The sequence below is a fragment of the Dermacentor andersoni genome, chromosome 2 (genome assembly GCF_023375885.2).
Source record: "Dermacentor andersoni chromosome 2, qqDerAnde1_hic_scaffold, whole genome shotgun sequence".
Lineage (NCBI taxonomy): Eukaryota > Metazoa > Arthropoda > Arachnida > Ixodida > Ixodidae > Dermacentor > Dermacentor andersoni.
This window is the reverse complement of record NC_092815.1, coordinates 125133685-125161088: the sequence shown is the minus strand read 5'-3', so window position 1 is coordinate 125161088 and position 27404 is coordinate 125133685. Positions and strand designations below refer to the sequence as shown.

Below are 27404 nucleotides of genomic sequence, written 5' to 3'. Positions count from 1 at the left end.
ACAGCGGAGTGGACCGCAAGCGAGAACCGAGCCCAGACTCGGGGGAAGTGCAGCGCACCCGCCCGGACGTGACCACCCAATCGATGCAGTCGGCCGTCCTTTTTGTCCTTCGTGGTAAAAAAAAGAACGACGGCCGTGCAATGAAGCGACGCAAACAGGACCAGCAGCGATACATCATTGTCTTTGATTCATTTGCGTGTTGTGCGAGTTCCGGACGCTCCTGAGGTCTCCGGTGACAAGTGAATTTTAGAATAGATGGTGTGCACTGACGTCCTCGTGGCCGCCATGTTTGATTGCTATATCGAGTTAACGAACTGCGTGAACAAGGAACATGACGGCACAACAGGAGTGTACTGCGCCGAGCGATAAATCGGTAACAATGATAATACGGTAAAAAAAAAAAAACAGTCACCGTCAAAAGCCAACGCAATGTGTACGCGTGATGGTAATACTGTCGCGTTGTAATGACAGTGAACAATGTGCACGTGATATGGTGCACCGATGCGTCATCGTGGCCGCCATGTTCCGAGTACATACTAGCACGGCGAGAGCTGCGCACGTGACGTCACGTGAAAACTGCATATAGGATGTAACTATATATGTGTATAGTGACGTCCAGCTACCATCCAAATAGGGTAGCGAGTGATTGGCCCAGCTGGTATACGTACGCAGAGAGGAGAAATAAGACGTCTGAAGTCTTGCGTTTGCACAGTACGCAGACTCACGCAAGTACTACATGTCCAGCGCCACACCAGAGATGCGCAGGTGGAACCACATACAGGTGTATCGAACGCGCGAGCTGTTCCTTCTTGCGAATGTGCACTCGCCCAGATTTGTAGCCGACAAGTGATTGAGCGATTTCTTTGGATGAAGTTGGAAGTGTTGACAACCATGAGTCAGCGGCTTCTCCCTAAACAACGAAGAATAATTAAAGAATGAAAGCGTGAGCTGATACGAAAACCGTTCCGGTAATAAAGCACATTTTGCAAACGTGCTCGAACAGCCAAAACAGAAATATAAGGGGGGGGGGGGGGGGGGACGAATAAAAACGGCACGCTCTGCAGTTTCGTCAACCGAAAAACGGGACTTCTTATCGCCAGCGCTGGCACCTTTCTACGCACATGTGCAGTGCGTCGACGTGTATATTTAGATTCAGCCCGCATTTGCAGCTAGCGCGCAAGCAAAGTGAGCAAAGTTCCTTTTAACAGAAGTGCGACTTCGGCCGGCCCAAGGAATTCGCGCGAGCCACGACGAAAGAGATAACAGCCGCGAATGCTAATCGGAGACCTCGGCGTACAAGAGCACCAAGCCTGAACGTAACGCGCACAGTCATGAGCATGCACATCCCAGAAAAAGGCAAACACCGGCTTGGGTGTATACGGACAGATGTATCCCCACCATTCGGTGCGTGCTATAGCGAAAAGCGCCATAGCAATCGCGACATCCATCGGTGTAGTCTTAGTTTAGCACCCGAACTGCGCGCTTGCGCAACCACGATGCTGCGGCACGACGTATACGTTATCAGGGCGTAGGGGGAGTAGATTTAGTCAGTATAAGACAGATTTAGTTATTGACCGTATCGCAAAAGGAAATGTGGACTGCCCGGAGCTTGCTTCCGTTGTTTCACCGCGCCAGCCAAAGCCGAACAAGGGGACTATACGATAGCCATCACAAGTCGACACAAACACAGCGTATTGTTGTACTTTCCCGGCTCGCCATCTTCTTTTCCGCGTAATATGCGAACAGGAACTCGGTTCGCTCGCGCTCGCACAAATTACGAGCGTTAAATGGCATCCCTGCCGGTTCCTACATCTTAGATGTCCGCTGCACAGGGTACCCGACTGGATTAAAGTTCCTTACACGGACAAAGAGCTTAGCTCTAAATTCAGTGCAAACGCGAAATTTACCCGATATTTGTATCCAGCTGCCACTTTTAAGTCATATTCCTGCTGCTGTCCGTGGCCATCTCGTTTGTTTGCTCTCTACAGAACCGAGATCTCGCCAGAGAACCACGCAAGGCCTACAACCCCCTTGAGAGCACGTACTCCCCTTACGTTTAGTGCATGCGCAGTCTGATCCCCCACGTAGCGTCTGGCGTACAGGCTCTTGGTAGAGCACGACGCCCGCTTCCTTTTCGCGAAAAAAAAGTAAACACTCCATCGACGAAGCCAGACAGCGCCAGCTGCAGCGCGCATCTCGGAGAAGTAGGCGCTGCTCAGCGCAGTGCGACAGGCCGGAGCGCGCGCCTCGAGTAGCCTCGCGGCCTCAATAACGCGCTTTCTGCCATACCGTGACTATCTATACGCCAACGGCGAGATGAAAGCTGCGAGAAAACAACCCGCTGACAGAAGCAGCAGCAGCAGGGCTCCTCGACCGCGGCGAGAGAAACAAACAAGCGAGAAAGGGGCCCCGGCTCGGCGACGACCGCAGGCGCGCAATCGTGCAGCCGCTGGGACACCGGCCAAGGTCAGTGCGCGCGCACCGCTCCTCCTCGCATGCATGCATGCATCTCAGCGAGCGGCCGAGGAAAGGCTTGCCGAGGAAGGGGCAAGGCATCACGTAACAGTGCTTCCCGTGGAAGAAGGCACGCGCTAGAACAATAATACAGCGCGTGGTTGGCGGAAGTTCATGCCGAGTTCCCAGCGCGGTCCGCTGGCTATTTAGCGACAGACGCGAGCTATATGCACTCGGAAGAAGGATGCGGCTGCCACGACGCGAGCGCCAAATTAGCGAAACGCCCAGTGCGCGGCGCGCGCCGAGTCGACGGTGAAAGGCGTACGCGCGCCACTGCCAGTGCTAAACAATGGGCTGGAGGAGCAGGCAGGGGACCACCGCGCGCGTTTGTTGCAGCAACAATAAGCGCTGTCGGCTAGGGCAAAAGTGAGGCCCGGCTGTGCTCGTCGAGCGCGTTTGTGCGCTGCGTACACCGCACTCGGCAGAAACGCGCGCGTTGCGAAACAAGGATTAACCCCACTGACAGACGGACTGTGCATGCAGCGAGTCTGCACGATCGTGAGACCAGTATAGCGCGACCCTTAGGTTGCACCCGCTGTAGGAAACTGTATCGATAGCGTCCTCCAACTTGTTCCCTATTTGTAAAGATCCCTAGAAGATGTTTACTTTCTTCTCCTTTGACAAATTCGGTAAAACGTATAAGCGCCCCAGTATACACGTGCGATGTGGAATGACGAGACGTTGCCACGGTCTGCGCTGAGCAATCATGTCCCGTCGAACTCGGTTGTAGGCCTGCGCGCATACTTACGAGAACCCTCCTCCTCCATTCCCCTTCCTGGGTCACGAAACTCGTTCCACACTTTAAAAGGCGAGCGCAGAACCGCGCATCCCGTACACAAAGGGGCGCTACACAGCGTCTATAATTAGCAGCGTGCATACCGAGTGACGCCGCAAAGCGGCCGCACGCGGGACCGAGCCCACACACAGGTGCATGTGCGCGAAGAACAGCGTGCGGCCGACACTGCATCACCCGTCGCGGGCAAAAGCAAAGCAAGCAGTCGGAGGAAGACCCGTCAAAGTCGACGGCAGACAGGCGCCGGAGAGGAGACGGCCAGCTGACCGCTGCCGCCGCGCAGCCAAGTTCAGAACGAACGGACTCGCAGTGCAGCGTGACGTAGCCATCCGGACCGCGAAGAAAGGGGATACAACAGGCGCGCAAGGTGTGGAGCCGCACGCATGCAGTGCTCAAGGTGTGGGCCAGATGGAATGCGCGGGAGAAAGAAAGGAACAACAAAGGACCGCGGCGAGTGAAGAAGCATTCGCGGGCCCCGAGAACAAAAGGGTTCTGCGCCGGTTACAAGCGCTAATGATGCATGGATTTCGAAAAACATTTCTGCCGGACCATTCTTTATTAAAGTTTCTTCTTCTTCTTTCGACACCTTACCGGCCGAAGAGGGAGAAAACCAAATGGCCTTTGTCTATACACCCGAACGCGCGTCTCCTGAAGCGTCAAAACAACGGCGAAATTTATACAGACGCGGGGCTTCTCGCATGCGCCGGTTTTGGATCGGCGCATTCGAGATCGACATCAGAGCTCCAATTCGTGACAATTCGATTTTCTGTTGCTAATCGCAGAACTGAGGTTCCAGTGCAGCGGCCGAATGTGTATGCATGGCATTTCGCCCCACTATTTTGACACGAGCGATTCGAGCTCCGGTGCTATATCCTTTGGGGGGGGGGGGGGGGGGGGGGGGGCATCGACATTTTCGGACTACGCAGGCCGATTAATGGCCCTCTCGACCGCTCGATTTCAGAACGATAAGGTCGGCGCTACAAAGGTCGCGTAAGGGAGCAAATCAGCTTTACTATAGTACGAGGATATGTGCGTGACACATGCGCTCCCAATGGTCAGTAAAAGGTACTCCCGTATAACTTGGTCGCATTCGTTATAAGGGCGATAAAGAGCAAGTTACAAAGCCGAAGGAGAGCGGGTCATTCTATGTGGGTGCCAAATCAATGTCCATTATTCACTGTCGATTAGAGGTTCCTCTAACCGACATGGCTTTCAAAACCTCAGCCGCGATAGCGCTTATTGAAAAGGGCCGATCTGCGATGTGTCTAACGTGGCTCAAGCTAATTATCGCTATTCACGACCGCTTACTATCGACCGACAAGTTGCCTTAATCGATGTTGTATGTACAGCGCTGCCGGAGCGCCAAGTCGAAGGTGCCATAAACAAAATGCCGCTTTGCGGGACGAAAACGCTCTCTCTCTCTCTCTCTCTCTCTCTCTCTCTCTCTCTCTCTCTCTCTCTCTCTCTACCACCTGCAAGCAGGCGCGCCGTTTAGGAAACTCATCTCGGGGGGCAATTTTTATACCTGTCACTCAAGCCCGCAACAACCACGGCGGACAGGACGGGGAAAAATAGAGAATGGGAAGGATGCACAGCAGCCACACAAAAGTCAAGCAGCGGGACGCGCGAGCAGCCAAGGCACGTACAGTACGCACACAAACGCGCGCAAACGCACAGTCGCAGTTAGCTCTCGCCGGTTCCTTTTAAATACCCTTCCAAAAATACCCCGCACAGCGATAAGCGCACGCACGGAGAAGCGGAAGGCGGTCCGACCGTCCGTCCGTCCATTTGCAACACAAAGGAGACGTGCGACCGAAACCTCATGCGCGCAGAGGCGCGCCTGGTCGAAACGAGAAAGAGGAGGGGTGGGGGGGAGGAACCAGGTATATAGGTGAAGCGAGGCTACCATGGTGCCGCCACGTGTGCCGCGTCATCGGCGTGGTGCCCGTTAGTGCCGCGCTATAGAGCAGGTGACGACGAGCGGTCGGGCGAGTAACGTGCGACGCCTTGCGTGTGGCGGAGAATCGTACATTCCCGTATAGGGCGCCACACAATGAAAAAGGAACGTACGAACAAATTACACTGGAGAGCAACGGTAGTTTGTCCCGCAACAAACTGTTCGATGGGCTCCAGTAGCATTGGCCGCGCGTTTCTTTTCTCGCTACACCCCGAATCGCATAGCGGCAAGAAGTCGTGGAATTGAAGAGCAATGAAAGTGGTCCCGTTCGTCGCCTCGTGGAGAGAGGGCCGCAACGCGATGCGATACGACGTAGCCCGCCGTGGTATATCCACACTGGACGGAGAAAGCAGGGTAGAGGTGTATGCGTTTATCAAGTTCATTAAGAAACTACGCGGTGAGGTACAGGTATCGGTGTGGTCATATCGGTCACAACGGGAGGAAGGACGAAGGGGATATGAGAAAATGGGGGAAAATTATTTCGCCAGTACTGTCCCGCGACATGGTGCAAGCTGAAATAAAAGAAAAGTCGGGTGAAGCATAGACAAGAAGCTGTAGCCGTTGCAAAAGAAGCCGAAATCGGAGATGCGCCTTGTCCAAAAGAAACAAAGAAGGTGACCCGAGTCAAGTTAAAGGCCTGTTACATTAATAATACGTCATAACACGGTAATAATGGCAGTTCAAAAAGAAAGAAGAAGGATGCACCTACAGCTATCTAGTATTTGTATTGAAGCAACAACATGTGTCAACCTTGTACTAAGTAGAGAAAACATCCGGGGATGTTTAAGATCATGGTTCAACCATTTAAATTCGGGCCCCATCAATGATCCTAACAATGAATGGGAGAAGCATACCGTTCCGCGTCCCCCTGACAAACATTTGACTTCCCTGCAAAGGATGGTGCGTGCTCACACGAAATGATGGCCAAACATATCGAGCGAACGGACGCAAAGTACTAGAATATACGCCAAATCAATGCTACAGAAGCACGGCGATATACTATGTAGTGTATATCAATTCACTAAATCCACATAAAGACAACGATACACACAGAAATAATATTACACAATGACGACTATACACATAGAGTTACAACGAACGTAACTAGGACAATGCTAGAAGATCTTGAGAAGACGGCAGGCCTAAATCTGCTCACGACAAGCGGGATTAACTGTCCGCCCTGGATGTGAGACGAAGCAGAAGCAGCGCGAAAAGGAGCAGCACGAGGAAGAAACGCTGCGTGTCGCCTGTCAGGCACACAAGGCGAGAAGAAAGGTCAAACAGAAGAAAAGAAAAAAAAGATAGAGGGCGGAGGGGTAGAGCAACACACCACCTACAGACCAAGTTCTAGGTGGTGCTGTGTAGCGAGACCGAACGGGTAGAGACGAAGAAGGTCTGCGGGTGCAACAATGGCACGATATTATATACCGCGCCACGGCAGCAGCTACACGCCGTGGCCGTCGAGCGGTGCGGAGGTGTGCTTGGGGGACGACGGGGGCAGTGACGAAGTAGGGGGGCCGCGCTTTAGGAGAGGAAAAAAGAAGTAAATAAAAGAAACAAACATGCGAATCCTGCATGCATTCATGCAAGCCCTTTCTGTTTTGCCGCGGAACGCTCCAGATACGCTCCGAATGTGGGTTAACTCACAACGACGGCGACGGGAGCTCGCTTCTCGTCGGCGCTGCGGCTCGTGGCCGGGCCACGATACAGCGGCGCGCCGAAGGAAGGACGCCGCCGAAAGGCTCACCTCGGCGAGGGATCATCAAAACAGCGCGGCAAGGAGACCACAACGTACACGCCTCTGACCGTGAATGACCTAACCAGACGAGACCAGACAGGGCTTATCTCTGTTTCAACGCTCCCCGGGCCGCGCTATACAAAGGCGTGCGCGCTCTTCTTGGGGGATGCGCAGTGCGCGTTCGTCTTCCAGGCCGGCGCCGCTATGTAGACGACGTCCTGTCCACAAGAAAAAAAAAGAAAAAAGATACAGATCGTATCATACGGTATACACGAGCAGGCAACGAAGGCGCCGCGTCTCGGGTCAGGAAGCCGCGAGCTAGATAACGACGAGGCGCGCTGCACGTGCGAGTCTGATTCGGCTTCTCTCCCGGCAGAAGACGACGACGCAGCGCTGACCTTTCGCCCGCACCCGTTCTACAATGCTTCAACCCGACCCTGCTTCGACGATCGAGGGAGGGCGGAACGATCGCTCTCCGCTGGGGGGGGGGGGGGGGGGCTTCATTTTACTGGAGCCTGTGTGCACTGTAATTAGCGTTTCGCCTCGTTCTTATCGCCGGTCCCGAGCGAAACGGCGCAAACATGCACACATGCGGGATAGTCAAAGAGGAAAGGTCGAGGAGGTCGGCCTGAGGTGCATTATCTGTCCGGCCTACGTTATTATACTCTTCGTGTCGAACGGGCGTAGAAAGGGGTCGGTACAACTTACAATGGGAATTGGAGAAGCATTAAACGGAACACGGGTCAACTGGCTGCAGGCGGAAGAGGGATTATCGTGATCACTAAATATAATTTAATAATTTAAACAAAAGCAATGCGGAAATTGGAGTTGGAAGCTTTGACTTGGCCACCCAGGATGAACGGTAGCCGGGAGAGACGCACGCTTTGTGCCAAATCGACATGCCCCCCTCCTTTTTTTCTTTTTTCTTATATGAACAAACCAACTGATGATAATGCGAATATGAATGACACTTCTCGCCCTATACTGAGAGAGAGAGAGAGAGAAAGAAACGACCACTTATTGACAGTAACCTGAGAAAGGCGGTGTGCGCTGAAGGTCTCATTATCTCGTGCCGCAACAACCGCTTTCGGCTGAGCAACCTGGTGGCTCGCGGTCAGATGGAGACGATACGGCTATGTCTCAACTAATTACGTCGCGCATCAATTTCACGCGGAGCATCGAGATGCTCGTAACGACCGTAGCACGGCGTCATTCGACCTGCAAGGCTGCCACAGCCACTGCTATTAGTTGGCCTACACAGCCTCGCAATGATGCTCGAAACGATGCTGTTGTCGTATAGGGCGATTGCGGGCAACAGAAATACAGCCACCCGTGGTTCCTTCACATTGGCAGCGGTGCCCACAAGGTTGACCAAAGAATACGTGGCGAACAAAAGTATCCGGTATTTCATCACGTGACAACGCGGGCGGACGCTCCGATGACAAATTTCGCGGCCTTTCTTACGTCGTATGAGAAAGGGATCTCGGAATATCGGTTATTTCTCGATATCCTCCACAACGTTTGCATTGACGCCTTGCCGTTTACGTAAAACCTATTTTCTTTTTCTTTTTTTGCAAAATGAAAAAAGAAATATTGCTACGTGCTACTCAAAGAAGAGTAACAATATGTACTTATGACCAGCAGTGGCGCAGTCAACATCTTTTTTAGGGAGGGGGGAAGCGGGCTCGAACATGACCGGGGGAGTTTGTTCTCCACCTCCCCCGGTGAACACACGACCAGGCGGGTGTTGTCGCGTGTTATGACAGGTATCCTGGTATACAAGTTTCTGTGGGGGACGGGGGTTCGCACGCGCGTGCAGTGAGAAGGCCTTGAAAAATGGTTATTAGCCAGGCTTGTTGGTATGACGACATAATAGGGCCAAAGCGCAAGCACGGACCAACGAAGTGTTGTTAATTTCTATAGACTCGGTTTTGCGCTGTTTACTATGTAGTGACGACAGCTTTCCTTATGCGTAGAACACGACGTTGCGGACAGCCTTCCGACATCTCAACATAGTCATAGCGGTGAGGTACCGGGAGTGCGACACTGCGTATACTAGGCAGCCCCGCGCACGATGAAAAAAGAAAAAGAAAAGAAGACATACGCTTTTGTTCCGGATGTCAGCGACTAGGCATGGCTACATAGTGCGTCATCAAGTCACGCTATTCACGCAATAAAGTGCCTACGCTTTCCTCGCAACGACAAACATAACTTCCTTAATAAATCATACATGCGAACGGTGACGACGCAATAAGGAAGGAAGCACGCGACGTGCAACGTTCCGATGATGGCCGCACTTCTTCCTAGGACACTGTGACGGAATACTTAACCGGCGTCAGTCAGAGAATTTCTTTCCGATGCGTTGTGGAATGACTTCATCTGTCTGTAGAAATCGCAATCGCCATTTTTAATTGTACTCCACGGTTTAGCTTAAAAGTAAGTAATAAATCTAACCGACGAGTTACATCGCTTTCTTGCCTGGATTTTTATCTTAGTTTATTATCTGAAGTATCCGCATGTCCAGACAACAAAAGCGAACATATCAATCAATGAATCAGAGTTTGTTTCTCGAATACGAAAAGAAATACATCGTTAAACTTACAGGCCGTTCAAGTACCGGGCTCCGTATCAAACAAACTTATGAAACTATACTGTACGTAAAATAGTCTACGGCGTTCGTGCCCCTGAAATAGTTTTTCGGAAGTTCAGGCGCGCGCAGTCCACCCAGTTGTGGACGCAAAGAAATAGTTTTTAAAAGATTCCAACGTTTCTGTTTCGATGCCAAGAACGCAGTAAGTATAAGAGCGCGCCCTTCAGCGAACTGCGTCTGAAACGGAATACACAGCTCCTCTAAACCTTGAACATAGCGGGCACGCGCGTCAGGCTTAACGATCGACCGTCGAACAACGCGAAAGCGGCGCGTGAGCGAGGCTTCCGATTTGCGCCGACCTAAATAGGCGGCGCAAATATGTACAAGGGGAGAGAGAGAGGGCAGCCCGTTTATCCCAGCAAGCTGTAAACTATACGGCGGACTGGAGCACACGGCAACAGAACAAATAAAATGGATTAGCCCGTGTCCGCGACATCATACGTCCATCCACTAGCTCTCTCCTCCCTTCCTACTACATCCTTTTTGTCCCCGTCATCGTGATGACGCGGGGGATCCAGAAATAGACACAGCGCGCACGTAGTGCCCCCCCCCTCCCTCCCTCCCTCCCTTTTAGTGTCCCACCAATTCGTTCACCCCCACTGCGCGGGTCAATTGCGTCACAGTTAGGAAATAGATAAGGAAAAGGATGCATACTCGCCAAGACAAAAATAACCAGCGCGCTCGCGCGTCATTCATTTCCGAGGAGTGGTGGGGGGCACTTTTCTCCGGCGGAAACGCTCTTGCCATCAAGCCACGGGCCAGAACGGCGAGGAGAGGGGGCAGGAAAACGCAATCGCGCAAGGGGCGGTCTAGTTGCGCTTTAATTTAAAATGAATGACGCTGAATACTGCGCAGTGTCGACGTGCACAACGTCGCCGCGCTAGCAGAAGAGGCATAGGAAAATTACGAAAGGCGGGGAGGTTAGAAAAGAGATAGTTCGGTTACCCCGGTTATGCACACACACACACACACACACACAAGTGAGCGCGCAGCAGCGTAAAAAGATAGTGCGGAAACCATTGACCATATTTGCCAAGCGAATAGCCGTAGGCTTCTCGTAAAGGAATGATGCCCTCGAAGGCGTAAAACTGTTGCAGTGAGGATATTTTAGCAGCGTTTCTTGTTTCGTTGCGTAAGAGAACAAGGCCGGTAACGAGCACATATGTAGTAGCAGTATATGGGTGGCGAACAGTCATGTGTGCGCTTCCTCCAACGGCGCGAGCGCTGGCGTGGAAGGCAAATAAATGTCCTCCTCCTCTCCGTAACCAGAGCCCTCTCGAGCAGCCGCCACGAGGAGGAGGGAGGAGGGGGGAACGGGGGAGAGAGCGGCGGCCGGCAGCCAGTCCGCTGCACGACAGTATTTAGGCGACGCAAAGAAATATCGGCTGCTGCTTTTCGAGAACGGCTGTCGACATCTCAGAGGTGCTTTAGATATATCGAAGTACATTTGTAGCTCAAAAACGTGGTAACCTTATCGCAGAGAGAGGACAACGTAAGAGAGCACCACTAAAGTGTATAACGACCCGAAGCAAAAGCTATCGCAAAGGCTTCGCCTTCAATTACACAGCTGCAGCTTCTCCAAGTAGCGGATAACGACTAAGTGCAAGCAAGTTAATCACCTCAGCCAACGAAGAAACAAATCGACGCATTCGGACGAATAAGATTTTTTTTTATGAGAGTGCACGATTCAGATGTGGAAAGCCTGAACCATAATGAGGCGTGCCGCGGACACATGGACAAGAAGAACGAAGTCACTTCGTAACGCACTTGCGCTTAAAGCAAATGAGAGATAATCTACATCGCTACCTTCGCTTTTTTCCGCTCTTATCTACACCAGGGGAATCTATTCTGCACACCGTCTAATGCCGCCATATTGCCGAATTCCACCATGTCGGCGTTTTGAGCCAATCAGAGAGATCGTAGTAGCCCTGCGAACCAATCACAGCTGACAAGATGGCGAATTCTACAATATGGCGGAATTCGACAGGGTCCAGAATAGCATCACCACCAAAAAAGATTCGCGCCACCAACCGTCCCCCAAAAGTTCCCCTTCTATTTCCAGCAAACGCCACGCACCTGTTGGCGGTGCCAAGCTTCAGACGCTCGGCGCTCCTGGACGCTGAGTCACCGCCCTTAATCGTAGCAATCAACCTGTTCATGCAGTTACAAACAGTGAACAATCTGCGTAGGCCTTCATGCCGGCGTCGGTTCAACGTTCTCGCCGTCATGTGCGAGGGGGGGGGGGGAGGGGAGCGGCACCATGACGAGCCAGGAGCAAGCGAGAGCCGAGACAAAAGGCGACGAACACGTGCGCTCGTTTAGCTGCCAACAACGAAATGCGAAAAAGCCGAGCTAAGGACCGAGGTTTAATGCAGTCGCTTGCATCCTTTCCCCTTGTAATGTCTAAAGAAAGGGGGGTAATTTTCACGCATCGCCCTATGTTGTCGTCGCGATGGTCCCGCAAGCTCAATCGTGTCGGCGTGTGACTCATTCTAAAGGGTACAGCGGACTCTCCTTACGACGACTATACCAACCCTCCAAACGGAATTTTTTTTTTTTTCACCTGAACTAAAGCTAGCAGTCTTATGCGTCGATTACAGCCGGGGTCACACTCCCCTACAGTCTGTTAGCACGCGTATAAGCCTCGCTTGGTCCCCAGAATACTGCCAACATTCTAGGGACCATAGCCTCCCATCGCAAGCGCCCCGCCGAAGCAGCACGTGCACGCCGACACTTACGAGCTCAGACCGCCTTTAATCACTTGCAACGCTCTCCTTAGCTTGCGTCCTGGCGGATCGCAAATATACCGTTTACGAAGAGCGAGGCCGGTGCCGCTTTTAAGTGTACGACACTACCCACGGCAACGAGGCAAGGACCAAGCGGCGCGCACGAGCGCTGTATTCAAGGTCAATGGCGAAGCGGCAATCTTGAGTCAAGGGGCACGGAATTCATGGTCAATGAGACCCATTCATTCAAAGCGCCGCCTGCAGAACGAACCCGCGAAAGCATGCATAGCGGTAACGGCAGCTCCTTATTGACAGTAACTTCTCCGCAACCGTCTTTTTCACTTCCTTTCTTTTCTTGCTGTTCAGCGGCGCACGTCTGTAAAAGGTTTCCGCGCGCGCAACACGCACTTGTAGCAAGATGTCCAATCACAGTGTATACTGCTGCACCTCCACGCCAACAAGCCTGCAAATACTGCTGGAAGAGTCCATTACAAGTTACCCGGTGCACAAAGAAAGAGATAAAGAAAGAAAAAAAGAAAGAAAGAAAGAAAGAAAGAGCAAGCGGCGGGGCAAACCGAGAAATAGCCACGCGTAGCCTGCGTTAATGAAGCTGAGCGAAGATCATTACACCCCAGGTGATTACGTATGAGCTCATCCGTCTTCCACGTGGTCTGCTGGGCGTGCGCGGAGGGCGTGGTGCGTTTCCTTCGGCGTCAACAAAAACGCACGAACGAATCGGCACGCACAATTAAACACAGCAGAAAATGCGGCTCCCTTTTACTGCTGGCACTTGGCTAGGGAACGTGGCGTTCGGCTTCCGTTCCGGAATTTCGGCTACTGCATCGCAGGTCAACGCAATTGGTCAAAGTCGAAAAGACGTAACGGAGACGATTTCGTAAGAGGCAATGTGTTATGCAATGAAATAGCTCAAAAAATTGGGTTACCCGTCATTCCAGCTAGAGTTATCCTGCGCTAGACGTTATCGTATACTGTACTAAGCAACGTTTTCAAAGTTGCGTTCACTCAATACGTTCTGCTGCCAATGCTACTCGCTGTCGACTCCCTTGCCTATACAGAACGCATTTCGCGGTGCCTGTGTAGACAGCGTTTTCTTTTTAACAATCGAAAGGAGGCAAAACACCCGCAGCAGTGGCGTGGTGGCTATGGCGTTGAGCTGTCAAGCCCGACAGCGTGCAATCAAATACTGGTCGCGGCGGTCGCATTTCGATGGGAGAAAAATGCAAAAAAAAAAGAAAGAAAGAAAACGCCCGTGTACCGCGCATTGGGCGCCCGTTAGAAAACCCTCAGATGGTTAAACCCTCAGGTGGTCAAGGCTTCATAATCATATATCGTGGTTCTGGCACGTAATACCCAGCAATTTAATTTAAATTTAGCGGTGCCAGAACAATGGTAGAGATGATATTTCATACAACTAAAAAAAAAAAACTTTTCTATAAATTTACCTCTACAGGCATTGGTAGGATGGTTAAGCTATACGCTAAAATAGTCACCTGTTGCGCGCGCGAGGCAGGCGTATATGAACTGGTATTTCTCGTTAACGTCCCCTCAAACCGAAGCAGCAATACAACCCAATTACGTACGCAATACGGTTTTTACCTATATTTAGGCCATAAAAGAATTAAACGAAAAATACGGCGCGTGTCTCGACCCTAGGTGCCAGTGTTCGGTGCGAGCACTGCCACGGCGAGGACATACCCACGGGGCGAGATAAAACAGAGGGGCATTCGGTGACGGCATCCGGGGACGTAGGTCGACGCCATGCGTCACAGTGGTGCGGCACATAGACGGTGCGGTGTGCATGCAAAGGGAGATTCGTCTTATCTCCTTATCGCGAGAGCGCCGACAGGACGCTGTCGCCGAAATGCCAGCTATGCGGTAAACGCGTTACCAACGCCGGAAGCTCGAACGGGAGATTATTTGGATCACCTCAGTTCGCTTAACACAGCGCGTTAGAATAGGGGACGCAAGCAGTCTGCGTACAAAAGAACCCAAAATCTGCTTGGCGTTTCAGACTATATATCAGGTATACGCGTATATTAACAATTTAAAAAGCCTCCCAAAGTACGTTCGTTCGGAAGAAGAGGCCACGGAGCCTCCTGACAGATTGGCGTCAAAGTATATGACCTTTTTTTTTTTTTTTTAGCCGAAGAACAAAACTGTTTTAATTACGAATATAAGTGCAAAGTTTCAAAAGGCGCGCAACAATATGCAACAGAAATATAAGCCTACGAGAATACGTGATCGATACGTATATACACCGTCGACAATGCACTGAAAGGGCATATATTATGAACTGCCACCGATGCAAATTGATAATTTAGCGGTCTGTGCTACAACACATTCGCTATCGATGATGCAATATGCTGCCGAAAGGACACGCCGATGCGACAATCCGGGAACTGAGAACTCGCTTCTGCGCCAGTCAAGGATTCGTGTCACACATGTCTGCCTCAAGTCTAGAGGCGTTGATATATCCAGGAGAGATGGAATTCCGTGTAGTCAGGTAAAAGCACGTCGAGTGGAAAATTGGGTCACTGACCAATTGTCAATACGAAAGTTTTGACACTTCGAATTAACTACAACACCCTCGTTCACGAGCTTTCATTGATTGATTGATTGATTGATTGATTCATTCATTCATCGATTAATTGGGTTTTACGTCAACGCAATGGAAGGGCTACGAGAGACGTAGTGAAGGGCACCGAAATTAGTTCGAACAACACGTTCTTTAATATGCACCCAAGGTGCGGTGCTTTTGCACATGCCCCCCCCCCCCCCCCATATGAGAAGGGGGTCGTCGCACCCGGGATTCGAACACGCGACTTCGTGCGCACAACAGCCGAACGCCCCTTCGTAGTGTTCTTGTTCGCAATCTCGTGAGTAGGGGTTCCGCAGATGAAGACGTGATTGTGAGCGAGGGTTCCGTAGAGAACTCGCAACATGAAAAACGTTCATTCTGACTTGGGCGGTTTAAAATTAAATTATGGGGTTTTACGTGCCAAAATCACGATCTGATTATGAGGCACGCCGTAGGGGGTACTCCGCAAATTTGGACCACCTGGGGTTCTTTAACGTGCACCTAAATCTAAGTACACGGGTATTTTCGCATTTCGCCCCCATCGAATTGACTTGGTCGGTGACCCGATTTCCTGTTCAAAGCGCTGTTCGAAAGTCTCGTTTACACGCACTATTCGCATTCGCGTTGTTTCAAATGCTCTACGCCATTGAAGTGGTCGGGGTGCGGTTGATACGTTCCCGCAAAGATGAAATTTCGAAGTGAGCGCACACGAGCGCGCAACACACGCGAACATTTCAGTAGCAGGAGGTATTTTTCGATTCCTCTGTCTGGAATTCTCTCTCTCTTTCTTTCTTGCAACTGTCCGTCAATGTTTACAAAATGGCTGACACGTGAAAGGCGACGCTGGTTCGGAAAGCAAGGCACCAAACGCATCTGCGGCTGCGAGAGGTACACGGGGGGAAGTAGAAGGAACACGCCGAGACGCCGCCGCGTCGGGTGAAGTGCAGACCATTAACCAGCAATGTTCATGACCCAGTCTGCGAATAGAGCAAAGTAGTCGTGCACACGCCTCCGCAGTTCTAAGTAAGCTTTAGTCTTGGCGCCACAGCCAAGCAAAGGCGAACAATGAGATACAGTTCTCCTACGGACGCAAGGCGGCAAGCAAGTGTCGAGAAACCGGCGGGAGAGTCGCTCGACTTTTTCCGAGTCAAGCGGCCCCGTACGTGCTCAACTAGCAAGATTAAACCGTAACTATACGAAGGCAACAGATAAAATGAAGACAAGGAAAGCACAGAGAATGTCGTTTGTAGTTGAAGTGTGGAACTGGTAAGTTAAATAAAGGAAAAGGGACGAAAAAACAACTTGCCGCCGGTGGTGGGCCGAACCCACAACCTCCGCATTACCCGTGCGTTGCACTACCCATGGCCATAGCGGCGGATCAGGCCCACTCGGTTCCCCTTCTCGTTCAGCCATGCATTATACCGAGTGGGTTTTACGATATCGTGTTTACGCGTTAATACCGCGCTTCATATCCGACAATCAACGACGTTAGCCATCAGAGAACAAGTCGAGACGGCCACTCCGCCATTACGCACGGAACGAGCGGAAAATACACTAAAGAAACAAAAACAAATAAATGCTTCGCCCGTGCGCCAGTGAAAGCGCAATGCAGTGCGTGGTGTATTGTGCAGAGCCGCACGCCAGCTTAGCCAGAGTGCGCTATAGGGCCCACGTATGCACGGGATGCAGCCTTCACGCTGCTAAGCTTCCTCACTGTTCTTTCTTAATGTCCGGGCAACGGACCGTGCACATCCTGTCAACAGTACAAGCAGGAGAAAAAAAAAAAAAAGCGCGGCTTCCAAACGACCGACACCCAGTACATGGCGGAGGAAACAATGACTTTCCCCCGCATGCGGGTCTCGACAATAGCGAGCCGCTTCATGCTTCGTCGAAGCCAGCGCTTGCGACAGCTCTCCGATAGAGGAGGGGGGAAAGTATCAAGCAGAAACAGAACACCAAGGACCGGAACGGCAGCAGCAAATAAGCATTCGAAAACTACTTCAAAGAACCAGCCTAACGTTTAAGATAAAAGCGAGACAACCAATAAGGTATAAACAAAAATGATAATGAAGGGAGGCGGCTCGAAGCTCGGCCAGCGAAAAAAAGAAAGAAAAGCCGCGGAAGCTTTCTCTCGCACCGATCGGCGCGGCGGCCAGCGCATTTTCGCTTTCTAATTCAGGGCGCGCGCGCCCTTTGCCGCTTCTCGCAGCCGGAATAATCGGCCGCGATCGGCGACAGCGGCAGAGCGGGCTGCAGCCGCAGCTTGACGAATGACCCGACGACGAAGCGGCAGCCGCCGTGTGTGAGTCATCCGGAACAACAGACAGACACGTAAGCCAGAAGAAAAATAAAGAGATGCAGCCTTGGAAAATGAGGGCCGCTGCTGCGCTGTCGCCGTAGGAAGCAGTGGGGGAGGAGGGCGCCGCCGCTGGAGGAGCAGGTGGAGGTGGCTAAGAGGTGGCAGCGTACGCGGTAGAAAAACAAACAAAAAAGCCTCTCTCTCTCGCTCGTCACACGCAACACAACCACACGGACGGCAGGTGCAGCACAGACAACAGCGTGTCAAGGACGCAAACGCTCGCTGCTCTTGCAACCGAGATGACACGCTGCTGCGACCGATCCAGACAAAAGAAACGGGCGGGCTGGACCACGCTTCTTTGCGTGGTGGCTTACCGACACGAGGCGCCGCACGCGCCGAATCTCCTCTGCACAAAGACAACTCCTCTCGGCCTGCAGCGACGGCAGGCACATCTCTCGTCGCAGCCCACGACGGCAGACACAGCTTACAGATTACAAAAAAAAAAAAAAAAAGAATCCTTTTCGTTTCGCGTAACGCGTAAAACAGCTGTCAAGGTTCGTGGCGCAAGAGGTAAGACATGATGGTGATGATGATAATGAATGTGTGGTTTTCTTTAGTGACGCAAGGGCCAGGTATGGCCAAAGGGCGCCATACCAGTGTTAGTGACTCCGCAGCGGAGTGATGAGTTCTACGAAGTTGATGTCACGTGGCTCTATAAAGGGGCCTAAAAATAGTCGCTGTAAAGTGCGTAAAATCTACGTGCAATAAGATTATGGCGATGACTAATGACGTGTACTATAAGCCTTAAAGTGCATTGCGAAAATTGGCTGCAGGACTACTGCCTCACCACAACCCTTGAAACACGAGGGCCTGGAGGCATGTGCTGTACAGTACTGCTATCGCAGCGGCATCCCCTGAAGAGAGGAAGAGCTACGGATGATGATGATGATGATGATGATGACGCTGTACCACGTGTAACTGGCAACAAATTCGCAGAAAGAGAGCGCATGTGAACGTCGGATGGTCACCCTGGCTGTTAGGCAATGACTGGCCGAATTACGTGCTCTTGGCGAACCCGCAAACTGGTTCACAGTGCTGGGAGGCCCGAGCGTTGCTGTTACCGGGATCCGCATTCGCGGTCTGTCGCCTGCCGGATGTGACGCGAGTGCGGCGTGACGGGCGTCCGCTAAATGCGAGCGAGAACTACGCGACGTGAAACGAAGACGATGGCTCATTCGCCAATAAATGCGCGCCGAAAGCGATAATAGGCCAAAGTGATACAAAATGATCTATCAAGCTTACAGCCGTAATTTTGTCCCCTGCTTCGGGATAGCGGCACTGGTACAATGTACAAGAATAGCACCAAATTACCTTTCTCTTTCAAATGCCACACATTTTATTAAAATCGGTCCTGGGGTTATCTCATAAAAACGTTTGAATAAAACGTTTGAATGTATTTGAATAGGCCGCGTCGGAGTCGGGCCCGAGCTAAAGCTTCCTCTTAAGGAAAGCATCTGACCCGATGGATGGATGGATGTTATGAGCGTCCCCTTTGGAACGGGGCGGTGGCTTGCGCCACCAAGCTCTTGCTACTATGCTGCCTAATATCCTACCTAGGTTAACCGATGAAAAAAAAAAAACACTATGAACTACCACGTCCAAATTTTCTGATCCCCTATTGCGAACTGTGCTTTTGTACGTCTCCATCTTTTGTCGTTTCCCTACTTTTCTTCCACCAATCCTCCAATCGCCTCTTACTAATGTCTATTGCGGACCTGTTTGCTTTACCACTGCTCCCGCTGAACCCAAGGGCTTCAAGGAGGCCAGTGGTGCCTTAATCGACATCGAGCGTCAGACAGCGCCGCCCTGGCCACGGCGGCGGCCATGACTACGATCGGTATATTTTGCGCACACAAATAGCGAAGATAACGTGCATCTGATAACAGTCATCGCCGTATCTCAATCAGTATAGAGCATAGCAGATGAATAATGCGGAAGATATTGGATCGTCTCCCACCGGCGGCACGTTGTTCTGTCATCCACTTTTGTTTTCGCTTTACCTAATCAGTTCAACATTTTAATTAAAACCCCAACTGACTAACACTATGCTTTCCTTGGCTTCACCTTTCTGTTGGCTTCGTGTGGTTTAATCTTCGAGCAGTTTGCGACAATGGCCAGTAAAACAAAATCCACGAACCTGAACAACACTGTGGCTACGTTTACGTGAACCGGACGGGAGCGCGTTCACGGAGGACCCTTGGGATCAAAGGATGAGCCGACAATCTGCTTCAACGAGCAGAACTACGCGCGGAGAAAGGAGGTCTGTCCCGTTACCCGCTTCTACAAAGCCCAAGCACCATTCCCACGCGAAGGAAATTGTTATTCATGAAAAGTGTGCAATCACTGCATTCTGCCGGTGCTAACAACATATGGGGAACACGGAGGTTAACAAAGAAGCTTGGGAACAAGCTGAGGACCGCGCAATGAGCGATGGAACGAAAAATATTAGGCGTAACGTTAAGAGACGGAACAAGAGCGATGTGGATCAGGGAGCAAAGGGCGATAGCCCACATTCTAGTTAACATTAAGGCAGACCACGTAATGCGTAGAGTTGATAGCCGGTGGACTATTATAGATACAGAATGGGCGCCAAGGGTAAGGAGGCGGTGTCGAGGTCGGTAGAAAATTAGGTGGGGTGATGAAATTAGGTAGGAAATTTGCAGGCGCAAGTTGGAATCGGCTAGCGCAACACAGGGGTAATTGGCGATCGCTGGGAAGGGCCTTCAGCGTGCCAGTGGACATAGATATACAGGCGGTGACGATGATGATTTATGTCCACACGGTGTACATTAGTACAAAAAACTACGATATATTTTTTAATTAACTAGTGCAGTAATTAATTATTTCAATTTGTATATATATCCTGAGCTACCCAAACTGAAAACTTACTCAAGCATTAAAAAAAAAGATGAAAAAATGAACTTCTACTAAGGACATTGTGTTAGTACAGTTTGGAGGTCGGATCAAAAGTGATGCGCAGGTCCACGTGAGATTAAAGGATTTCCTTCCATACTACTACAGTTCACAGATATACACCGCCCGTCACGGCGCAGAGGCTTCGAGAATTGACTTGGGCGGGTGTGTGCCCTCTGCAACATGCGATTCGTCTAAACAAAGATGACTGCGAAATCATCAACAGCAGCCCCTCGAGAAAATTTATTTGGAGAGTCGATTAAAAAAAATTGTGCAGAAACCATCGACGACGATTGTCAATGTAAGCGACTAGCCAGAATGAACGAGCAGCCGAACGAGGGGAAAGAGAGAAAAAGAACGTCTTCCTTGCGAGTCTGACCACCGACCAACCACAACATATTTCGCAGAAAGAGCCAAGGATAGCTATTCGCTTTATAAAACTAGACGTTTTTGTGCGTTGTTCACACATTGTCTATGGGCCAAGAGAAATAATAGACCAAAGGCTTAAGTCAGAGGAAATCGACTTTCGTGAGTTAACATGGACTTGCGAAACACCAAGCACATTCGTACAACAACTTTCATGCATTCGAATCGAATGTATACTACACTACCGTGCATTTGGATGTTACAGATGAAAACTGCAGAGTTAACAGCCACAACACGGCGGCACTCAAACGCTTCCGCAGAAATAGACGACCACAAAAAAGGCAATTTAAAGACTGCCTAAACTCGCTCTTACAAGGGCAGAATAAAGTAACATTGAAAACACGCTTAAGACAAAAGGCGCCTAACGTGTTTACAATGCAAAATCCTACACCGCTACAAGTCATGCCATTTCGAAATTAAAGCCTATCTTAATTCTGTCTACGCCAGAATCTCGCAAATCAAACATGACCCCATCACCGCACTTTAACCCAGCTGACAGGCTGCCTATAGTTGAGTGGAAAAGCAGGGATGTGCTGCGATAAGGCATCCCATTATGCGATTAGGAAGGGGCAACCGACAAGCGCTTCCGATTCGATTCGCAGTAACAATACCACAGTCATTTAGCCACAAGATGCTGTATTATCAGGACTACAACGGCACCCAACAGATAACTACGGCGTCCACGATTAGACATACCGACCGTTCGGGTGAACCCCGCGACGAGAGCAAGTCGAGCCGCCTAGTCGGGCTGAATGAAAACTGCAAGTCGGCATCGTGACGATGGTCTTTTCGCTCGAGTGTCGCGTCGGAGCCAGTCGCCGAAGGACACGGAAAGACGCTCAATTAGTGCGCTCTGTTACCACACGTCGACGCCGTCGGTCCAAACAATTGAGTTCGCGACGTGAACGTTGCACTCTACTCTCTCATCCTGGCGTCTTACATCGCGCTGTCGGGTCGTGTTCACGCATACGAACGTCTCACCAACAAGACGACAGAGAAGTGAGCTTAATCGCACTAGCAGCTTCAAACTCAAGGAAGTGACGTGTGGCTTCAGTTCGCTATATTGAGACGAGAAATTCGGTTCGCTATAGTGAGACTAGACAAAGCTGCGCACGGTCCAGTTTACACGTTTGTCTAATGCAAATGGACATCGGGCTACGTCTTCGTTGCGTTTCTTTTCTTTCCCCGGCTTGATATTCCACAATAAAATAAATGAGATAATGTGGAGGTCAAAACGCTAGCAGTGGGATACGGACCTAGGACCTCCGCGTGCGATGCTCCAGAAAGCGAGCTAAGGAGGCGGTTGTATAGCCCACGTCGCTTGCGTCGGTATTTGTGTGTAGTCATCACCAAAAATATCGAAGGCATTACACCTGCGACCAGGCCCGATTATATAGACTCCCCTACTCGCTCTCCGATTCGCGGAAGACTGATGAAAGATACTGTCGCTTTGCCGACGTCGAGTGTCACGAAAACTTTTTGAGAGATACTGCAGACCTCTGGAGCCGCAAGCACCACGCAGAATAACGTGATGAGCCATCAGGTTGGAAACCCTCGCTATGCCCTTCGCGAGATGAATCACGGAAAATGGGCGGCTCTGAATACAGTGAGCCAAATAACCACCAAAAGAGTAGCTGGAAAATTCGCCTACCGCTGACAATATGGCTTTTTGCCATTTTTATCTTTTGCTTCGATTTCTGACAATAAAAAAAAAACGAAAATCATTCTGCAACTAGCGCCGTACGAGTACTCTTTCTTTTTCTTTCCTAAGAGTTCAAGGACTTGGCTTCTTCGGCGCTCAGTAGGTCAACGCCTCACCTCCTTCGACATTCGCAAGAGTATAGCAGGGTGAGTTGTCACCCACCTGTCTTTAAAAACGGCGCAGATATGTACGTATAAGAACGAGGGGAAGGGAGGGTGAAGCAACGAAGAAATAAAGAGTCGAGAGTTAACATGTATCCGCATTTTTTTTTCTTTTTTTTTGCGAGAGAGAAAAAGCGCTGTTGTCAATCGATGTGTAAACGACTGAAATATCGATGCTTCACGTATGTTGTCCCAAAGCTAGTCATAAAATAAACGCGTCATGATTATCTTTTTCATTCTTTCTCTGTTCTTTCTTTCATAGGCCAGCGCAAGATTTGCTGACCGAAAACTCGGTCGTTACACCAACGCAAGCGGAAGAACTCGCGATCTACGCCACCACCGTAGTCGCCGCTGCCTAGACTGTGGCGAGACAGTCTCGGCATTACTAAGCGGGAGCTCAGTTTCGTTTTCCGCACTGACGTTATAAATGCCACCCATGATACCCTAGTCCGTTTATATATATATATATATATGGCGATTCGGGCAAGGCAGGTTTCTTCGTATTTCGCACCTTAAATTATCCACCGCCAGCCTCGAAATATAGAAGTGTCTGCAGGTTCAGGGCGCAGGATAACCGCGCCGATGGTTCGCCTGTCGTATATAATTCGCTGGCATATACAAAAAACACTTTCTAATGCGTTTTGCACCTCGAATTCAACAGCGTATTGCTGGCGCTAGCGATTATGAAAACTTCCTAACTGTATTTCTACTACTACTTACTGCAGAAATGAAAACAGCTGCTGCTGCTGCTGTTTTTGTTTTGCTTTCTTTTCCCAGGAGCCATCTCGCTATCTTGCGACATATCTTCCACGGCATTTACGTGGTGACAACATTGACATGTAGACACCAGGCTCGACAAAACATGTTTAAGGACATAATAAAATCGCTGCAATCATCTCAAGTATAGTGCACACGTGGAATCTGGCATCTCACACTCGATTCCGTCAGTGTTCTAATGGCCTTACGCAATTTCGCTTCAATTACGAAAAGCAGAAAACGGATACCATATGTTCATTCAAGAATTGCTCACGTGCAAACTCTTCTGCGATACAAGCAACAATCTTCATTTGCAGTTTTTGGAATTTACGCAGTCTGGAGGGAGGGGGAGGAAGGTGGGAAGACTATCGCCGGTAAGTCTCGGTCAACAGAGATTTCAGATTGTTAACCTTTATCGTCCTCGCTATCTCGCCAGTACACAGCAGAAAGTTTCCACGGCGGAACGGAGGCTCGAGTTGGAGTTATCGGAAGACAGCGAGCAGCTGAGCTGTCCGTTGCCAACTCAGCTTGCGTCACACGTCACCGATCACAAGCGCGACACAATACGAGGCTCCGCTTGCGACAGTACTGCATACGAAACCCGCCTGCTTGTTTGCTTGCATTGAGGGCGCGGACGCTGTGAAGGTGTCACTATTTCTAAGATAGACCACTGGGGATTTCGATTACACAAACTTACCAACCATTTCATTTTATGTATTTTTCGCACAAAACCCGCGTTTACGATCACTATTGAAGCAACAAAGAAAAAAGAAGAGAGAAGGCGAAAAAAAAAATGGCGCAACGAAGAAAAGTTTCATGAGCGGCGCAGCGGCTGCAAGGACTGACCGTGCTCGAAATATCAGACTAAAACTTGGGCAACGGCGACTGCGCACCTCAAACTGAAGGGGCAGGCATGGGCAGGCACACGCACACATCAGCAATGCCGCCAGCTGTAAATGCGCCCCCGTTCCGCCGAAAACAAACACCAAGATCTGCTGTAACGATGCTGAAGCTGCCACTGTGGCTATTAGATAGGCACGACTATAAACGCACTGACATACCTTTGACAGCGTTTTCGTTGAGTTTTTGCCACATGTGCGAAAGAAGGGCAGCGAGAACAAAAACAAGAAATGAGCAATGCGTCTGCGAGTCCCGTTGCGATCGAGCCGGGGCAACGCCTAGAGGGTACGGGTAAACGATACGGAGAATCAATGAAAAAAATTTTTGCCGCTCGCGCACGACGCGTCTGACCGTCACGAAAGCTCGTGGGGGTCTGTAGAAACGCAAAAAAGTGCACAGAACTTACCGCTATCGAGAGACAATCCTCCGAGCCCGAGGGAAATTTGACGATGAACTTGCTGCCGGCACGCTCTTCGGCATCGTTGAGCGGCCTGAACCGGCAGACGACTTTGATGTTGCACTCCGCCGGAGGTGCCTCCGGCACATTGGGGGCTTGCTGCATGGCGTACTATTTTTTTTTCCCCTACAGATACACACAGCTGAGAGCTAGATAAAGAGCATGACCGCACGATGCTCGCAGCGTATCGATCCCACCAGGTTTAGGCCTACGCGACAGTCTCCATGATCCGCACAGGCTACGCACGTCAGCTGAACATCTGGCCGGTCAGCGGTCGCCCTGGGAGCCCCGAGCAGTCGAGCAGCGGCGAAGCACAATGGCTGAGCACGGCCAAGGGGTTTGTCTTGAGCACGGCATCCAAAGGAGGAAGAACAAAGGGAATGACCACAGCACTCGGCAATCACTGGAAACGTCGACCGGCCATGCTCAGCCAGCCGCGAAGGGTACGACGGGAGTCGCTCGAGATGACGTCAGACCCGTCGGGAGCCTCGTGCGGCGGCCGCCGGGCGCTCGCCGCGCCGACTCAGTGCCATCTCGGCTCGAAAACCCGAGTTAACGGTGGCGCTTCGCTTCGCGGCGGCTACTTCAACGTGAGCGCGACTGAATCGGTTAGGAATGTGCTAATGCCCGGAGGTCTCCAAACTGCGTCAGGATCCACGCCTATGTATTGCGGTACAAACAGCCAGTCGAGCACAAACAGCCAGTCGAAGAAGTGGCTTCGAAGGAATGGGCGGCAGTGATGCAAAAGTGCAAAGCTCGCGCTTCGGTATGCTCGGAAATTCTACAGCTAGCCAACAGCTGCATAGAGTAACAATTATAGCAGTACGCGCCACTCAAAGTGGTAGCAGTTTACTGCACCCGAAGCTGAGACAGCACTTTTGCCGTGATGGATATTTCATCCTCAAATCAAGTGCGTTTTCAAAATTAAAGAAGAAAAAAAGAGTGGGGGCATTAAAATGCGACTGCTTCCATATATACCATACAAACACTGTCTCCAAGGTTCTGATAAAAAGTTAACACAAAAATGTTTAGTTAGTCTTCTGAAACTTACGTTATCAGCGGCAAAGTTAACAGAGTTAATTCTTCCGAGTAACGCCTAGAACCGCTGGTGTCGCCACACGCAAACACGCGTAATAATGCGGTTATTTTCATATTTCAGAATCTGCAGTCATACAACACGTTTCAGTCAAGAGAATTAAAGAACCAGATATATATAGTCACCAAAATAATCGGCTTCACGCGAAAGATGATACACTGTTAAGGTCCATCGAAAATTCGTCTAGAAAAATATATTCAGTAAAGAAAAAACATGAATGTTCAGGTGGAAATAAAGACCGATAACTCTGAATCCTGCGCATATGTTAGGAACAAGTAGGTTATATACCAGAACTTATTAGCATACAACTTCCTTGTTTAGGGATAGCGTGTTTCTCCTGTGGCTCAGTCGCTCGGCGGTAGAAACCAATTTACAGGGGAAATCATTCATTGTTTCGTTGATGTAATCTGATAAATGCCGGGAAATGCTCACCGATTCATATTTTACGAACCTGGGATAAAGCAAAAGCTACCAGAATCGATATTTATTTACTTAAGTGAGTGCTCTGCGATATAAGATACAGAGGGCCCAGTATGCGCCAACTGCGCCGAGAGGCGAACTGTGCTGCATCCTGCTACATTTCAGCAAAATGTGGGAAGTCTGAGCCCACTATGCGCCGAAGGGGTCGCTTGCGCTTTCAAAAAGCGGCACTATACCCTCAAGCGCTCTGAATTGGCATAGCGTGGAGCAGTGGCTGCATTAGCTCGGCGGTGGGCCGAGTCATGTATCGCACTGCTGCTTCTTCCGTGGGTTGCTGTCCGTATACAGTGCCTTCCACCACGACGCGTACGGCTCGCTTAGGCAACGAGACAACCTCGATTTTCTGGCGGCAGCGAGGGAACGCGCTGGCACCGAGCCATAACCCGCGCCCCTGTATAGCCAATGTAAAACGCGGTGAGCGAAGTTTCGGACGCTATATGGTGTTACTCCCTCAATTTTTTCGAATATAACGCACACATCGGCGCAGACATGGCGGCCGTGAACAACTCTACCGCTATCCAATTTGTCACCTATATCCTCCGCTTTTCTTGGCGCGGTGATTTCACGGCGTGAAAATGGCGTGTACGGCCGCTACCAAGATTTTTGGACGGCTCGGCACCGAACAGGGACTTATTTCGCCGCTGGATACTGACGAAACGCTGCTGCAGGGTTAAGCCTTGCTGTATCATGACAAAAAATTCGCTGCCAGCTGACGCGGTGGCGGGCAGGATCGTCGCGGCTGGATGGCTTCCAAATGTATTCGGAACAGTGAAACGGCTTCGTTGATTGGGCTTGAGATCACGGGCTTGGTGGCCGCAAGCCGAGATCGAGTCCGCGGCGGTGACATGCCGGCAACTATACGGCGAACGCTTTCGCGAAGTTTGTTTTTGCGCTTACTGGACGGAATGGCGAAGGCTCGCGTGTCGGCAGAAAGCTCCAACCTCAATTCGCCGATCACGGCCCAATATCTGACAGCACTACACGTGCAGTGAAAGGTCACGCGCGTACGTACGTGTGTCTTCATGCACTTCGCGACTGTGCTCAACGCACATCGATCGAGCTGCGTGACGAGCGAAAGCGAATAGCCCTGGCATTGTCGACCATCGCAGTGCTTCAAGTAGATGGTTGTCAGTGAATCACAGCACAGGCGAAAACAAGTAAATCTTTAATACCGCTG

At 50.7% G+C, this 27404-nt stretch overlaps 1 protein-coding gene and 1 long non-coding RNA gene across 2 annotated transcripts in view; one reads left to right on the top strand and one right to left on the bottom strand.

The window, feature by feature from the left end:
• Khc (kinesin heavy chain) overlaps nt 1-25109 on the bottom strand; it is a 134414-nt gene extending 109305 nt beyond the window's left edge. Inside the window, exon 1 of the mRNA XM_050187834.2 lies at nt 24601-25109. Within this exon, the coding sequence (XP_050043791.1) occupies nt 24601-24756 (156 nt within the window). The 5' untranslated portion in view covers nt 24757-25109. The remainder of the gene's footprint in view (nt 1-24600) is intronic.
• LOC140216148 (uncharacterized) lies at nt 1920-23439 on the top strand. Its single transcript, XR_011892822.1, has 2 exons — nt 1920-2466; nt 23316-23439. It is a non-coding gene; the product is annotated as an uncharacterized lncRNA (long non-coding RNA).
• Nucleotides 25110-27404: the final 2295 nt, after the last annotated feature.